The 17625-nt window shown below is 49.5% G+C and overlaps 1 protein-coding gene and 1 long non-coding RNA gene across 8 annotated transcripts in view; one reads left to right on the top strand and one right to left on the bottom strand.

Annotated features, from left to right (window-relative positions):
* LDLR (low density lipoprotein receptor) overlaps positions 1-17625 on the bottom strand; it is a 39094-nt gene that overhangs the window by 17521 nt on the left and 3948 nt on the right. For 3 of the 7 annotated variants that reach the window (XM_042978197.1, XM_042978200.1, XM_042978198.1), the window contains exons 3-6: positions 6904-7026; positions 6332-6454; positions 4463-4849; positions 427-549 (exon numbers count right to left, since the gene is read on the bottom strand). In XM_042978197.1, the coding sequence (XP_042834131.1) occupies positions 427-549; positions 4463-4849; positions 6332-6454; positions 6904-7026 (756 nt within the window). Of the gene's footprint in view, positions 1-426; positions 550-4462; positions 4850-6331; positions 6455-6903; positions 7027-10317; positions 10338-11843; positions 13716-14229; positions 14435-17625 lie in introns of those variants that run through there. The other 4 variants (XM_042978199.1, XM_042978196.1, XM_042978202.1 and 1 more) reach the window with 4 other exon arrangements.
* On the top strand, positions 13658-14859 carry LOC122236581. The gene is made up of 2 exons (XR_006214673.1): positions 13658-13834; positions 14441-14859. It is a non-coding gene; the product is annotated as an uncharacterized LOC122236581 (long non-coding RNA).

Here is a 17625-nt window from a genome sequence, read left to right as displayed (position 1 = left end):
AACAAAATAAGCCCACTAGTATCCTTGTGTTACACGTGTCTCACCACAGTTTAAAACAATTTTTTAAATTAACTCTGCTGATGAACACCTGGGTTGCTTCTAGTATTTTGCTGTTAGGCCAGTGCTGCTCTGCGTGATCCTGAGCCCATCTCTGATTACAGGTGCGAGTTTCTCGGGGGTCATTCCCAGGAGGGGAATCCCTCCACCGCAAGCTCAGGAAAGTGCTTAACATCGAACTGTACCGTGTTACCCCTGAGCTCAAAGACAGGAGCTCTGCACACTTTGACCTCGTTAAATCTCACAGTCCTGAAGCAGGTGATTTCATAACATACATGTTTTCAGGTAAATGGAAGTGAAGTTCAGGGGGGTTGAGTAAGTTGCCCGAGGACGCACAGCGCACGCAGGGCTGACCCGAGAGGAGCTCACCATTGACGCAGCCAAGCTCGTCGCTCATGTCCTTACAGTCATACTCCCGGTCGCACTGCCGGCTGCCATGGATACAGGTCCCATCCGAGCACTGGAACTCATCAGGCCGGCACGTGGCGACAGCTGGGAAAGACAGGGCACATGTTGGTTTTTCTCAAGGGAACCGCGAAGACAAAATAAATTACCACCTTTATTGTTTTGTCTTAATTTTTTTTTTAATGTTTATTCTCGAGAGAGAGACAGACAGAGACAGAGTGTGAGTGGGGGAGGGTCAGAGAGAGAGGGAGACACAGAATCCAAAGCAGGCTCCGGGCTCTGAGCGGTCAGCACAGAGCCTGATGCGGGGCTCGAACTCACAAACTGCGAGGTCATGACCTGAGCCGAAGTCGGTCGCTTAACTGACTGAGCCCCCCGGGCGCCCCTCAACTACCACCTTTAAAACAGAAATTTCCTGGGGCGCCTGGGTGGCTCAGTCGGTTAAGCGTCCGACTTCAGCTCAGGTCACGATCTCACGGTCCGTGAGTTCAAGCCCCGCGTCAGCTCTGGGCTGATGGCTCAGAGCCTGGAGCGTCGGGCTCTGGGCTGATGGCTCAGAGCCTGGAGCCTGCTTCCAATTCTGTGTCTCCCTCTCTCTCTGCACCCCCCTCCCCCCCCCCCGTTCATGCTCTGTCTCAAAAATGAATAAACATTAAAAAAAAAAAAAAAAACAACAAAACAGAAATTTCCTGGCTGCCTTGGGCATCAGAGACAGCCTGTAACAGGAAAGATATTAGCGGTGAAAAAACACACTCTACGACCTCCATGAGCAGGAGACAGTGCCTCGTCATTTTACCTGCTTCTCACCCCAGGAACACTGGTCTTCATATTCAAAATTTTAGGCAATGTAGATTTATTTATTTATAAATGTTTATTTAATTTTTTTTTAAGTTCATTTATTTATTTTGAGAAAGAGAGCACGAGCAAGCAGGGCAGGGCCAGAGAGAGAGAAAAGAGAGAGAATCCCTAGCAGGTTCCATGCTGTCAGCATGGAGCCCGATGCGAGGCTCGAACGCACAAACCTGTGAGATCATGACCTGAGCCAAGATAAAGAGTTGGATGCTTAACCAACTGAGCCCCCCAGGTGCCCCTGCCAATGTAGTTTTATTTTTTTTTTTTTAATTTTTTTTTTAACGTTTTATTTATTTTTGAGACAGAGAGAGAGCATGAACGGGGGAGGGGCAGAGAGAGAGAGAGACACAGAATTGGAAGCAAGCTCCAGGCTCTGAGCCATCAGCCCAGAGCCTGACGCGGGGCTCGAACTCATGGACCGCGAGATCATGACCTGAGCTGAAGTCGGACGCTTAACCGACTGAGCCACCCAGGCGCCCCGCCAATGTAGTTTTAAAGCTTCTTTCATGGCAGCAAGTACTGTTTTCCTCAATGAAGAAGAATCCCGGAAAAATATTACCGAAGTCACAGAGCAACGTTTGGAAAATAGGAAAGTGGGGTGGGGAGCACCCTTACGCAACCAGTGAGTTTTCTGGGAGTCCTCTCCACTCTTTCCACATACTCGTTTTTTCAGAACACATAATTGGTTTTTTCCAATTTTATTTTTAAGTAATCTCTACCCCCAACGTGGGGCTCGAACTCACAACCTGAGATCAAGAGTCCCACACTCTACCAACTGAGCCAGCCAGGCGCCCCAAGGACACGTAACTTATTACAATGCTGGAAGAGCCAACAGGCCACTCTCAGCAGAAAAGCAATGGCATGTTCCCAATCTAGACAGAGGCAGGACAAATTATGACCAATGCTATCAGCATCACCAAGTACAACACGGCCCATCACTGCAAAACAGCTCCAGAGTTTACAAGACATGTGGGGAAAAAGACAAATTTTTTGTTTCTGCAAGGGACCAAGGCACTGGTTACTCAGCCTTTCTGGGCCTCAGTTTCCCCATCTGTAAAGAGCGGGGGAAGCCTGCTCACAAGTTGAGAATTAAGTTAGTCTGTGTTAAGTTTTAGTACGGGGGCGCCTGGGTGGCTCAGTCAGTTAACCATCCAACTTCAGCTCAGGTCATGATCTCAAAGGTCCACGGTTTGAGGCCTAAAATGGGCTCTGTGCCGACAGCACTGAGCCTACTTTGGATTCTCTGTCTCCATCTCATGCCCCCTCTCTGCTCACATGCCATCTCTCTCACAAATAAACAAACATTAAAAAAAATTTTAGTACAGATCATGTACAAAGTCATCCATTATTTTAAAATGTGACTTTTAGGGTAGCCTGGGTGGTTCAGTCCGTTAAGCGTCCAACTCCTGATTTCATTCAGCTCAGATCATGATTTCACAGTTCATGAGATCAAGTCCTGTGTTGGGCTCTGCGCTGTCAGCATGGAGCCTGCTTGGGATTCATTCTCTGTCTCTCTCTCGCTCGCTCTCTCTGCCCTTCCCCCACTCATGCTCCAGCTCTCTCTCAAAAATAAACATTCAAAAAATAAGTAAATAAAAAATAAATAAGAACGTGCCATTTAGCGGTGCCTGGAGGGCTCAGTCAGACCAGCATGTGACTCTTGATCTTGGGGTCATGAATTTGGGACCTACGTTGGGTGCAGAGGTTACTTTAAAAAAATAAATAGGAGACTCTTAAACACAGAGAACAAACTGAGGGATGCTGGAGGGGTTTGCGTGGGGGGATGGGCTAAATGGGTAAGGGGCATTAAGGAGGACACTTGTTGGGATGAGCGCTGGGTGCTGTACTTAGGGGATCAATCACCAGAATCTACTCCTGAAATCATTATTGCACTATATGCTAACTAACTTGGATGTAAATTTAAAAAATTAAGTAAGTAAACAAATTAATAATAAATACGGGCACCTGGGCAGCTCAGTCGGTTAAGCATCCTACTCTCGGTTTCTGCTCAGGTCATGATTTCACGGGTCGTGAGATCGAGCCCTGTGTCGAACTCTGTGTTGACAGTGAGGAACCGGCTTGGGATTCTCTCTTTCCCTCTCATTCTGCCCCCCTCCCACTCTCTCTCTCTCAAAATAAATCGATAAACTTTAAAATAATTTAAGATTTTTTTCAAGCAACTTTTTAAAAGTCTAATTACATCTCCCCAGAGATTACCACTAGGGAGAGCGCACCTGGGCAAAGATACCAAGAAATAGGAACATGAAACCCTGGTCTAGATTCACAGGAGCTCTACGTCGCTAGTTTTATGACAAGGAAGCACGGACACGGGGCCTGGGCCACACACCTTTCATCTGCACGGTCTCCTACACGGGAGCCGCTCACCACGTGTGGCAACTTAACTTTCAATTCATTAAAGTGAAATAAAACAAAAAACTCCACTCTCTGGTCACACAAGCTCCACTGGGAGGCAAGGACTGCTCTGGTCAGCACAGACGTGGGACGTCTCCACCACCACAGAGAGTTCTATTGGGACGCACTGGACTCCAACCGAAACCTGCAAAGTCCAAGGCCTTTGCCCCATTCTACTGGGGAGGAGAACACAATGCAGTGAGGTTAGGTCCCTGGCCAAGGGTCACAAAGCTTGGGGGTCACCAGCCAGGCCTGGAGCCCAGAATCCTTTCTGGACCAAAATAATACTGCAACATGCAGCTTGCTCCCTTGTAGGAAAAAGAGCTTATTGTGTAAGTGTTAAAGACAGAGTCTCCTGGGGGTCCTGGGGGGCTCACTTAGTTGGGTTAAGCGTCTGACCCTTGATCTCTGCTTAGGTCACAACCTCGCGGTTTGTGAGTTCAAGCCATGTGTTGCCTGCTCGGGATTCTCTCTCACCTGCTTTCTCTCTGCCCCTCCCCCACCCCTTGCAAAATGAATAAATAAACTTAAAAAATTAAAAAAAAAAAAAAAAAACGCCTCCTTTTAGGGATGCTCTCTTCTCCAGGTGATCAGTAACACTGGAAGAAACATGAAACGAGATGGACTTTCTTGCTGTGTGATCTGAAACTGTTTAACCACCGAAAGGCCCACCCGTCCCACACCAGGGGGGAACACAGGGACAGGTCAGAGGACCCACCCCCGATGGCGCCCCTACCGCAGTTCTCCTCGTCAGACTTGTCCTTGCAGTCAGGGCCGCCGTCACACCGCCAGCTCGAGTGGATGCACTCGCCACTGTGGCAGTGAAACTCCAGCGCCGAGCAGGGGTTGTCGTCCCCTTGTGGGGCTGACGTGTTGCGGCCCCCGCATCGCTGCGGCCACTCATCTGAGCCGTCCTTGCAGTCCGGGTCGCCGTCGCACGCCCACAGCTCGGGGATGCAGGCGGAGTTGTTGCACTGGAAGTGGGCGGGGCTGCAGGTGGGCACGGGGCAGGACGCCTCATCGGACCCGTCTAAGCAGTCGCGGTCCGAATCACAGACGAACTCCAGGGAGATGCACTTCCCGTCCTGGCAGCGGAACTCATCCTGGGCACACGTCTTGGGCACTGCAGGGGAAGGAGGGGGATGGGAAAAGACAACGGGGTCACCAGAGAGCCTCTCCTCCTCAGTAGCAGCCCATTCCACAGATGAGGACACCGAACCCCGGGAGGGTTGTAAATGTATGTGGGGACGCTTGGCTGGCTCAGTAGGTGGAGCCTGTGACTCTGGATCTCAGGGCTGTAAGTTCGAGCCCCACCCTAGGTGTAGAGATTATTAAAAAAAAATTTTTTTTTTAATGTTTGAGAGAGACAGAGCACGAGTGGGGAAGGGGCAGAGAGACTGGGAGACACAGAGCAGGCTCCAGGCTCTGAGCTGTCAGCACAGAGCCCCAGGCCGGGGGGGTGGCCTGAAACTCAGGAACCCAACGGTGAGATCATGACCTGAGTCCAAGTCGGACACTTGACTTACTGAGCCATCCAGGCACCCTAAAAATAAAATCTTTTAAAAAAAGTAAATGTATGTGAACACTCATGTGCTGTTTTTTGTTTTTTTTTTTAATATCCTGGATTTTTACATTTTCTGAACTTGAAGATCTGACATTATCTTTGTTATTTAATGGAACCTTGCTCCATTAAAAAAAAATAAAAACAAAGGGGTGTCTGGGTGGCTCAGTCAGTTAGGCATCTGACTCTTGATTTCGGCTCAGGTCATGATCTCAGGGGATCAAGAGTATGAGCCCCGCATCCGGTTCCATGCTTAATAGTGTGGAGCCTGCTTGGGATTCTCTCTTCCTCTCTCTCTGCTCCTCCCCTGCTTGTTCTCTTTCTCTCTCAAAATAAACAAATACATCTAAAACAAGAAACAATACAGTTTTTTTTTAAATTTTTTTTTATGTTTTTACTTTTGAGAGAGAGACAGAGGGCAAACGGGAAGGGCAGAGAGAGAGGGAGACACAGAATGTGAAGCAGGCTCCAGGTTCTGAGGTGTCAGTGCAGAGCTTGAATCGGGACTCGAACTCACGGACTGTGAGATCATGACCTGAGCTGAAGTAGGACACTTGACCGACTGAGCCCCCCAGGTGCCCCAAAATGATAGTTTAAAAACTAACCAACTAACATGAAAGAGTCAGGACAGGCACCCAGCTCTCCAAAGTGCGCTCCCCCCTTGTTTCTTGGCAGAACCCTCAACTTGGTGAAGCTTTTTTTCTTCTCGTCAATGGTTAGCTGGGTGATCAGGTCTCGGCCAGGCAGGACCTACTGTGCACTCAGCCTCCCAGCGTGGCTGGTGGTGGTCACGGCGACTCACCAGAGCGTGTGCCATGTGGTTGGGGGAGACACCGGGCAAGACAGCCTCGCTGTATGTGCGGATGACCGTAGACGTGATGCCATCACTATCCGCTGCAATGCCCCTTGGGCAAGGTGGGGTTCGTACAGTGTGAGGGGGGTTGGCATGAGACCCCAAGAGACAGAGCCAGGTGAAGAGCAGCCTATCCGCGGCTCCGGTTAGGTCAGAGGGGTAGGGGCGGGCAGGGGAAGGAACACACTTACGACAGCCTTGCTCGTCCGAGCCATTCTCGCAGTCCACCTGGCCGTCACATCTCCAGGACTCAGGGATGCAGCGGTTGACACGGCCCCCACAGCTGAAGTCCCCCGGCTTGCAGGTGACAGACACTGTGGGAGAAACGGGATCGAGCCTTCACTCTAAGGGAAGCCCGGTCTGCCTCACCAGCCCCCGCTTTGCAGAGGAAAAACAGTTTTCAAAAGGAGGGTGCCACGCCCACCTTTCTGGGTCAAAATGAAGGGTATCTGACGGAGCTTGTTAAAAAAAATCAGACGTGAAGTGATGGAAAGGTTTGGAAGGAGACAGAGGTGGTGGTTGTATAGCATTGTGACTGTATCAATACAACTGAACTAGTCACTTTAAAATGGTTAATTTTATCTTATGTAAATTTCACTTTTTTTTTTTTTTTAAGTTGTTAAAGTTAAGTTCCAGAAATAATTCTTCTCCCAAGTCCCAATTCATGGTTGAACACATCAATCTGCGGACTGATTTCCACCTCATCTGTCACCCACTGTCATCAAAAAGGGCAGGAAGCGTGTTACTCGAAAAGGGGACTCACTGCAGGTCTCCTGGGACTCATCTGAGGCATCCAGGCACTCGGCGCTCCCGTCACAAACCCACTTGTAGGAGATGCACTTTCCATCTTGGCACTGGAACTCGTTTCTCCCACATTTGTCCCCCACTGAGAGAGAAGGGAAGAGAAAACACCATTCAGTGCCAGAACCAGAAACTGACGACGTCACCTGTGTGTGTCTATTTCCTGCCAGCTGAGGAATGAATCCGATCCTTCCCAGGAAACAGAACACACACAACAAATTTCATAAACCAAAAGTATAGTGGAAGCTGCAAAGAATGGATCTAGAAGAGCGGCCTGCCAACAATGTGTAAAACTTGACATAATGGTATGGGTCCATTAAGGTAGGGGAAAAAATCCTTCCCTGCACACGAATAAAGCATATTACAAACCTGTGCTGGAAACAGTAATGAAGAAAATTGACACTATTAAATCATCAAGCTGAAGGAAAAATGAGGGGCCTTCTCTAGTAGGTAGGGAGGAAATAAAAAGAGACAAAATTCTGAGAAATCATTAAAGTTTATTTATTTTTTTGGGTTGGGGGAGCAGACAGAGAATCCCAAGCAGGCTCCGCACTGTCAGCACAGAGCCCGATGCCAGGCTTGATTCATGAACCAGGAGATCATGACCTGAGCCGACCAGCTGAGCCACCCAGGTGCCCCTAGAATGTCTTTTAATCTACTTCAATATAGATAGAGGTGTGGTAACTACCAGTTTCCTTGGTCTATTTGTAACTTTAAATCTTCACATTCCTTTGAGAGTAAGGATCCAAATTTATGTCACTAAGAGGTTTTCAAACTATCAAGACTCAATCTCAGCTCAGGTCTTTGTCTTTTTTCTTTTCTTTCTCTCTTTTTCTTTCTTTCTCTTTCTCTGTCTCTATTTTGAGAGAGAGAGAGAGCACTTGTGCGCCCACACACAAGCAGGGGAGGGAGGGAGGGAGGGAGGGAGGGGAGAGAGAGAGAGAGAGAGAGAGAGAGAGAGAGAGAGAGAGAGAGAGAGAGAGAGAAAGAGAAAGAATCTCAAGCAGGCTCCGAGCTGTTAGCTCAGAGCCCACAGTGGGACTCAAACACAAACTGTGAGATCATGACTTGGGCCAAAACCAAGAGTCAGATGCTTAACCAGTGGAGCCACCCAAGGGCCCCTCGGCTCAGGTCTTGCTCTCAGGGTTGTGAGTTTGAAGCCCTGAGTCAGGCTCCCATGCTAGGGGTGAAGCCTACTTAAAAAATAATAATAATTGGGGTGCCTGGCTGGCTTAGTCGGCTGAGCATCTGACTCCTGATTTCGGCTCGGGTTATGAGCCCAGGTTTGTGGGACAGGGCTACACAGTGAGTGTGGAGCCTGCTTGGGATTTTTTTCTCTCTCTCCCATTGCCCCTCAATCCCCCTCTCAAGCTAGCTAGCTAGCAAGTTAGCTAGCTAGCTACATACATACATACATACATACATACATACATAGGGGCACCTGGGAGGCTCAGTCAGTTAAGTGTCCAACTTCAGCTCAGGTCATGATCTCGCAGTTTATAGCTTTGAGCCCCTACTGACAGCTCAGAGCCTGGAGCCTGCTCTGGATTCTGTGCTTCCCTCTCTTTCTGCCCCTCCCCAACTCACACTCTGTCTCTTTAAATAAACATTTAAAAATTTTTTAAATAAATAAATCTTATTCATGATGGTTTCCTACTTAGATTTAAAATCTCAAGTCATGTTGTACAGTTTTTTGATTGTTTAAAGGTTTTTAACTAATCTCTACACCCAACATGGGGCTTGAACCCACAACCCCGAGATGAAGAGTTGCGTGCTCCACAGACTGAGCCAGCCAGGCACCCCAAGGCTGGGTTAATCATTAACAGTTGGGCACATGAAACCACAATTCAAATAGTGTTCTTGATAACTTATTTGTATTTATTTTGCCTGACTTTCCATCATATCTGATTGGAACATCTGTTTTATCTTTTTTTTTTTTTTTTTAGTGCTTATTTACTTTTGAGAGAGAGAGAGAGAGAGAGAGAGAGAGAGAGAGAGGAGAGAGTGTAAGGGGGGGAGGGTGCAGAGAAAGAGGGAGACACAGAATCCAAGGCAGGATCCAGGCTATGAGCTGTCAGCACAGAGCCCAATGTGGGGCTTGAACTCATAACCCTGAGATCAAGACCTGAGCTGAGATGAAGAGTCAGACACTCAACTGACTGAACAACCCAGGTACCCCTGTAAGATTTCATTTTTAAGCCATTTCTACACCCAACATGGTGGGGCTGGAACCCACAATCCCAAGACCGCACAGGCTCCATCGACTGAACCAGCCCGGTGCCCCTAGAAGAGAAAAAAAGAGAGAGAACATGTGCAAGTGGGGGAGGGACAGAGAGAGAGGGAAACAGAGGATCTGAAGCAGGCTGTATGCTGACAGCAGAGAGTCTGACGAAGGGATCGATCTCATGAACTGCGATATCATGAACCGAGCTGAAGTTGGACACTTAACATACTGAGCCACCAGGTGCCCGTATTTTGTTAACTGGGGGGGAGAAAAACAAGGTTCAGAATAGTTTGTAATAGTTCAGTATGGTCCTTTTTTTTTTTTTTTTTGAGAAACAGAATCTTATCTGTGCTTCTGCATAGGGAATAGTGGCCAATTCACTTCAGCGTCATTTTTCTTCAAGGAATGCTTTATTTTTGAGATTTTTTAAGAGGTAAGAAAAAATAATTAAGTGAAATAATTGCAATGCCAGTCGCTGCACACGCCTGACTTTCATGCTAGTTACGCTAATTCTCTAACCTTCCCAAGTGCCTTTTGTTATCTTTGGTCATTCCAATGGGAGTAGATAAGCCCAGAGACCTCCAGACCCCCTCGAATATTTCAGCTAGGTTTGAACCCAATCTTGAACCTGGCCTGAGGGCTCTGGGGGCTAGGGACTTTGGGACCCAGTTTTAAAAAACCACCTTCCGGGGCACCTGGCTGGCTCAGTCAGTTAAGCATCCAGCTCTTGATTTTGGCTCAGGTCATGATCTCACGGCTCGTGGGTTCGAGCCCTGCGTCGGGCTCCGTGCTGACAGTGTGGAGCCTGCTTGGGATTCTTTCTCTCCCTCTCCCCCACTCATACTCACTCACTCTCTCTTTCTCTCCCTGCCCCCTCAAAATAAATAAATTTAAAAACAAATAAATAAATAAAATTTGGGGGGCACCTGGGAGGCTCAGTCAGTTAAGAGTCTGACTTTGGCTCAGAATATGATCTCACGGTTCATGGGTTCGAGCCCCACGTCAGATTCTGTGCTGACAGCTCAGAGCCTGGAGCCTGCTTTGTATTCTGTGTCTCCCTCTCTCTCTGCCCCTTCCCTGTTCCCGCTCTCTCTCAAAAATTTAGAAACAAATTTTTTAATAATAAATAAATAAGTAAAAAAGCCAACAAACTCTGGGTCTTCAAAGTTCAAGTCCAGTGCTTCTGCCAGAGGTTAGGAAACCAGTCAGATGACACTAGGAGAAAATTGAGGGCGGGGTTGAAAGGAGAATAGAGGGGATACCAATAGAGAAATCTAAGAAGCTCTTAGAAAAAAAAAAAAAAAATCAAAGAACCTGGTAACTGAATTACAAGAAGGCCACGCTTGAGGTGGCCATGCTGCAGAGCCCCCAGGTGTCATGGAGAACGAGTAGAAGACAGAAAGTAAGAGAGAAGAGAATGCCTTGAGCTTTGGGATCTGCTGTGGTTACACATCCTGAGAATCGAATTGTCCAAAGAGTGACCTGAACAGGAGGAGTCTCTCAGACCTGCCTCTACAGTACGCCCCACACTGCACTGACTCATAGCTGAATCGTAGTTGTACCCACAACGGGATATGACTCACTGCTCGCTGCTGGCACACAGGGTGGGTAAAAGAGTGATTGGAATTCCAGGACTCAGAAAAAATTAAAAAGGAAGTTCAGGCCAGGGGCACTCGCAGTGAGGATGGTGGAGGAGAAGCTTCTGTCATCCCCTCCTCCCCTAGGGGCTCACAACTTCCATTACCACTAATCCACGGCTCTGGCCTGCCAACCTTTGCACAAAGCTCTATTTTACCACCAGAACGTGCTACAGGAAAGACTGGAAATAGTAGTAGTAGCATTGCTGGTGGGGACGGGGATCAGGAACAGGGAGCACCGAGGGACACCCCATCAGATGGGTGTCCCCACAGCAGAAAACACCATCCTGGCAAAGGGTCAGAACCAGTCCAATTTAAATGTTGATTTTTTCTTTTTTTTTTTTTTTTTTGAGAGAGAGAGAGAGCAAGAGAGAGCAAGGGAGAGCAAGGGAGAGCAAGGGAGGAGGGGCAGAGAGACAGGGAGACCCAGAATCCAAAGCAGGCTCCAGGTCCCGAGCTGCCAGCACAAGAGCCCGACACGGGGCTCAAACCCACGGACCGCGAGCTCTTGACCCGAGCTGAAGTCAGCCGCTTAACCGACTGAGCCACACAGGCGCTCCAGAACCAGTCCAATTTAAAGCACCATCACCCAAAGAAACCACAGGGTTTTCTTGCTTCCTCCCTGTTGCCCAATCAAGGCTTGGTTTTCCTGGTCAGTTTCATCTAATTTCAGTAAAAGCAACCTGGAGCACCCCACCCCTGAACTCCTCTCTGCTAGGGTTGCACAAGAACCACACCCACCCGTACCCCTGCCGGCCCCCGGCCCCCACGCTCAAATCTCTAAATAGCCTTTAAATCTCTCCTGTCACGAGTGACAAGCCAGGAACAAGGTTATCGAAACAGAAAAGGAGAATACACATTTCTGCTTTTTCACCAGCACACAAATGAGGTGGTAAAATGCTTTCGATGTTTTCTTTCCCATGCTACCGAAGGTAGCTGTTGTTGAGGGCCATCAAAACTACAGACAGAACCATTTCCGTGGAAAAAAAAAATGGCCAGAGCTAACGGACTCAGCTGAAAATGAACAAGAAATCAATTTACCAAGGGCTCTTTTCCAAACTAGGTGATCTCAAGGCATTTTCCTCAGGGGTGATCTCGATGGAAGATTTTGCAGTCAGCTCCTTCGGGGTGGGGTAGCCTGTTTCTGTGGTTGTTCATTGCTGGTAAGTTCCACAGTGTCTTAGCAACAAATGTCACTTGCTTGACAGCCGGGTAAAGTGTGGACTCTATTAATGTACTTAACACGGGATGTGAGGGCCATCAAAGCACTGAGCAACAAAGCTATCTAGAATTGGATCTTACCGGGGAAGGAACCCTACAGATAAGAGCAGAAATATCCTGGAAAGACACAATGAGCCAGGTAGTTCCCCTTGAAGCTTTGCAGTCTCAAAAAAATCTCCCTTTTTGCCAGTGTTGTCCAAGAAGAAAAGCATGACCAGCAATGACCACTGAATCCCCCCGGGGGGCATGTTGCCAAGGCAGAGACAACTCTTCGCAGGATGCTCTATTTTTTCTGAATTGGGGTGTGCCCTGGGCATACTTGATACTCCGCAGATAACGGATTTTGACCCAGCTAAGTGAACGCATGCAGCTCGGATTCCAAGGACTTCCATTTTCAAGGAAACGGGACAAGAAATTTTATCCCCTGCCACCTCCCCAAAATGCTTTAAAGACCGCTAAGGAGCGAGCTGGCGCAAAACAGGGCTGCCACAAATATACATCATCAGGTTAACACCAGAGCAGAGGAACTGCTGGCTCCCAGGAGTCTGGGGAACCCCTCGGGTCTCAGAGCCTCCTGGCGAACACAGATTACATCAGATCCTCAGCCACTCGGTGAGAGAGAAAACTAAAGTAAGCAACCCATCTTGCTCAAGACATCACTGCCATCATTTCCTCCTAGGGATGAAGCCCATCAGCGTTTGAAACACAGGCCAAACCAAGTGCCTCTTGACAAGCCACACTCCCTCCTCTTCACACAACTGGGTGGCAGAATTATCTCAATAATCCTCAGCTGTATGGCATCAACTCCCTTCCTCGCCTCTCAGCCAAAACTGATGCGTCACGGGCAGGAATTCCAAGAGTTCAAAGCGCCCCACGCAAAGCCACCGCCCCATCCGTGGAAAAGTTTCCGGCAATCCCGTTACTAGGCAGCCCCGATTCTTTTAGGGGCTGCTCCGGTTCTAAGTAGGAAAAAGATCACTTATCTAATATCCAGGGCGAGGTCAGATGCCTCCGGCAGTTCATTTAAAGCCACCGGGTAACTCAGGAGCAGGCACCAACCAGTCTCTTCACTAAATCTCAACGCCCCTGAAACCCCCGAAGAGGAAAAAAGTCGTCGAACCCCCCCTTCAGAGCTTCGAAACAAACAGGGCCACCCTGAGGGATCCATCCGATGTCGGCGCCTCCCGATCCCCGCCCGGGTGGAAGGTCTCCGCTTCCGACCGAAGAGGGGCGGGCATTTCTGAGGCAACGGTTCAACCAGGGAAGGAGGTAGGCCCTGAGGGGTGGCCTGGGGACACGGATGTGAACTCGGGCAGGGGCAGCGACGGCGGCCACGGGGACGAAATGGGCTCGGGCCAGATCTCGAAGGAAACCTTGGGCTGCGCGAAGGCGGCCCAGGAGCGCGGTAGGCGCCTTGCCCATGCTCACGGAGGCGACTCCGGGGGCCCGGGACGCGTCGCCTTTGTGACAGGAGCGCTGGACGGACGCGAGGGAACTCCTTCGGCCGCCTCACGGAACCAGGTGCTTCGCGCGTCCCAAGCCGCACCTCGAGCCCCGCCCAGCCCTCGTCCCAGCCCCGCCCCGCCCCGCCGCATCCGCCGACTCCCATTGGCCGAGGGGAGTGGCTCGAGGCTCGCCTGTTCCAATCGCGCCCAATGGGAGCTTGGGGACTGGCCCTCGAAGCCGGAGGCGGGGCTGGAGGCGGTGGCCACCGGCAGAAGCGCGCGTGTAGCGCCCGCGAGGCATCGCAGCGTCCGGCTCCGCGGTCCGGAGCCTCCCTAGCGCAATACGAAGCTGCCTGGGGCGCCTGGGTACTTGTCCGCGGGCGGGCGCAAAGGGGCGCCCGCAGGGACCCCAGGGCTTCTGCTAGTCCTCTCCCTACAACAGCTCGGGGGGAGGGGGGGGTCCCTGCCTCCCTAGGGCTGGAGAGCCCCGTGTCCCGGTCTGAGGGAAGATAAGGGGGGTCCCCCCTTCTGGCGGAGACTTGTGGGGAAAACCTCACCCCGCTTCTCCTGACTCCCCCACATCCCCAAACCCTCGCAACCCTCAGCGCTCCCTCCAGCCGTTTGGGAAGGACTTCGTGCCATTTTCCCACAAGTCGTAAAGGATGGGGGCATTTTTCGCATCCTTCCCGCAAATTACCAAGGGGCTCCCCAAGTTCTGGGGGGTCATCGCACCGCACGCGGGCGCCTGGAGCCAGCCTTACCTGCCGTCCCCACCGCTGCGAGGAACAGGGCGGCGGCCCAGTTCAGCCCCCAGCCCGCGGCCCTCATGCTCCCAAGCCTCCGCCCGTAAAACACCGGCCCGAGTCTGGGTCCGCAAAGTCCGCACAGGAAACCCGGGTTTGGCGCGGCCCGGCGGCGACTGCCTGCGGGGCCCCAGTCATTTGCAGCATTTCAATGTGAGTTTCCTCGCAGGGGGAGGAGTTTGCAGTGGGGTGATTTTCGAATATCTTCACCTCACTGCGGGAGGAGGAGTTTCGAGAGGAGGAGTTTCGAACGGCCGATGTTACAAGGGCTGTTAACCCGTGAAGCCCTGAGTCGGATTCCAGTCTTTTCCAAACCTCGCTCCCGAATCGTCTAATAGGCTAATGACCATCGCCCCCTGTGCCTCCAAAGGGAAAACGGGACGTATCGGAAACTTTACCGTCGCCTTTCCCTACTTGCCTTTGCCTTTCTAGGAATCGTATAGAGATGTTAACGGAGTGTTCTTCAAAATACTCATCAGTGAGGAATTTAAATAAAATCTTCACAAAACTACAGCCCCCAACTGATCCAGTGAATCCAGCGTTTGGATCAATATGAGCAAAAACATCTCTAAAATCATTGATCCAGTCGGGGTCTGGACATAAATATTGATTTATTCTTTTAGGAGAAGGACTCGAACAACCAGGCTGCTTCCTCTCCCCGAAGCAAAATCAAAACCAAACAGCTTGCAGAGTTGAACCTGATTGCCTTAATCACAGAGGGCTGATGGAGAGCTGCTTTTAAGAATCGAGTCTCTTTTGGGTGAGATGCCAGCAGCCCCTTGCCAAAAAGGCACATGTGAGAATCTTGCCTGAACCCCATTAAGGGTCTGGCAGTCTTGGAAGGGTCCTCCAGGAATGAGCAGAATTCTCTGGGGTTTTACACATTGATCCTGGGAGGGTGAACTAACCTCTCAGCAGGCTTATGGGGAAACCCATGAGAGGAGGCAGAAAGGGGACGATTGAAACCTCAGAAGGAAACGCGTGATTAATCCAGAGTAAGAAAGAGCAGTCTGGAGCTCCAGCTTGGGAATCAGACCCTGGGTGAATAAATTAGCTTTTCCAACGAGGAAAGGAGAGGAAATCATGCTTGCTTCCCTTACATGGCAGGTTCCATGGGGGGGCGGGGGGGGGGGCGGGGAGTGTCAATTGAGATAATTAACAATCACCTGGGAAAATTTGTAAGGATGGGCAGGTTCTGGGAGTTTTTGCCACATTTATGAATGTCATCATCAAATTCCGTTCCTAAGACCACATGCTACTTTTTTTTTTTTTTGTCAAATAAATAAAACTAAGTTTTCTTTCCCTTCAAAACAGTTACAACACCTAACAAGCCCAGTTTCTGGTTTTGAGCCCAGCTTTCTCTTATTCACCTGGTGGTTGGAGGCCCTTTCTCCCCATCAGGGCTGAAAAAATTTACCAGGAAGGAGCTCTCTCCTGGGAAGGGACTTGGCTTAATGTCTTCAAAGCTAATTCTACATAGATGTAAGGGCAGGCGTGGAAAAGGGCCATGAAAGCTCTGTAAAGAACATTTCGGGGGTGCCTAGGCCTGGACAAGGTCTCTCTTTGACCTTCCCCGTGGAAATCGCAAGGCCACTCTGTCCCTGCCACACACATGGCCATGGTCATATATTGCCTTAAGAATGGAGTCATGCTGTTTAATTTCTCTGCTTCCACTTACAGGAGCCTCCATTCAGGACTAGCTCATAGGGTTGTTTTGACAATTAAATAAATTAGTAATACATAGATGTATAAAGTGATTGATTAGAACCACGCTTGGCACAAAATAAGCACCATATATGGATTTGCTTTTTTTTCTGTTACAACTACATCATTTTTCCTTCTTCTCTTGTTCCCTTCCTTTCCCTTCAGGCCACGGTAATCAAAATAGTGTGGTATTGGGGCGCCTGGGTGGCTCAAGCTGGTTAAAAGTCTGACTCCTGATCCCGGCTCAGGTCATGATCTCACGGTTCATGAGTTTGAGCCCCGCATCAGGCTCCGAGCTGACAGTGCGGAGCCTGTTTGGGATTCTCTCTCCCTTTGTCTTTGCCCCTCCCCTGCTCGTACTATCTCAAAATAAAGAAAGAAACTTAAGACAAAAAACAACAACAAAACCGGTGTGGTGTTGGCATAAAGACGGACATAGACCAATGGACTAGGATACAGAGCCCAAAATAAACCACGCAGGTCCGGTCAAATGATTTTTCGTAAGGGTGCCAAGACCATTCAATAAGGTAAGGGCAGTGTTTTGAACAAATGGTGTTGGGAAAACTGGATAGCCATGTGCACAGTGATAAAGTTGGACACTTCTTACTTTCACCACATACAAAAATGAACTCAGACTGGAGCAAAGGTGTAAAAGGAAGAGCTAAAGCTATGAAACTATTAGAAGAAAAAATAGAAGTAAACTTTCATGCCAGTAGACTTGGCAATGATCTCTTGCACGCGACACCAAAAGCACGGGCAGTAAAAGAAAAATCTTTAGAAAAGATCTCAGAAAAATCAAAAACTACCGCGCATCGGAGGACACGCTCAAGAGAATGAAAAGACAACCTATGGAATGGGAGCAAATATTTTGCACATCCTGCATCTGATAAGGGTTTAGCATCCAAAATACGTAAAGACCCCCTACAACTCAACAACGAAAGGACCCGATTAACAATCGAACAAAAGGGAGCACCTGGGTGGCTCAGTCAGTGAGGCATCCCACTTTGGCTCAGGTCCTGATGTCACGGTTCATGAGTTCGAGCCCCGTGTCAGGCTCTCTGCTATCAGCGCAGAGCCTGCTTCAGATCCTGTGTCCCCCCCTCGCCCCACCACCCCTCCCCTGCTTGCCCTCTCCTTCTCAAAAATGAATAAACCTTTTTAAAAAAATGTCAAAATCCAAAACCAGAAAAGCACAAGCATTGGTGAGGATGTGGAGAAATTGGAACCGTGGTGTGTCACTGGTGGTGAGGCACGGAAGAGAGTTTGGCAATTCCTTACGAAAGTAAACACACTCTTACTATGATCCAGAAATCACTCTTTGCTATGTACCCAAATGACATGAGAACTTCAGTCGGTGGGGCGTCTGGGTGGCTCAGTCGGTTGAGGGGCCAACTTCAGCTCAGGTTATGATCTCGGGGTTCACGAGTTCGAGCCCCGTGTTGGGCTCTGTGCTGACAGCTCGGAGCCCGGGGCCTGCTTTGGATTCTGTCTCTCTCTCTCTCTCTCTCTCTCTCTCTCTGCTCTTCCCCGCTCAAGCTCTCTCTCTGTCTCAATAATAAATAAATGTTAAAAAATTTTTTTTAAAAACCCTGCATGCGGATGTTTATAGCAGCTTTATTCATAACAGCCCAAACCTGGGAGCAACCAAGA

The sequence above is a fragment of the Panthera tigris genome, chromosome A2 (assembly GCF_018350195.1).
Source record: "Panthera tigris isolate Pti1 chromosome A2, P.tigris_Pti1_mat1.1, whole genome shotgun sequence".
NCBI classification, from domain to species: domain Eukaryota; kingdom Metazoa; phylum Chordata; class Mammalia; order Carnivora; family Felidae; genus Panthera; species Panthera tigris.
Note: the sequence above shows the minus strand (reverse complement) of the source record. Positions and strands in the feature narration are given on the sequence as shown.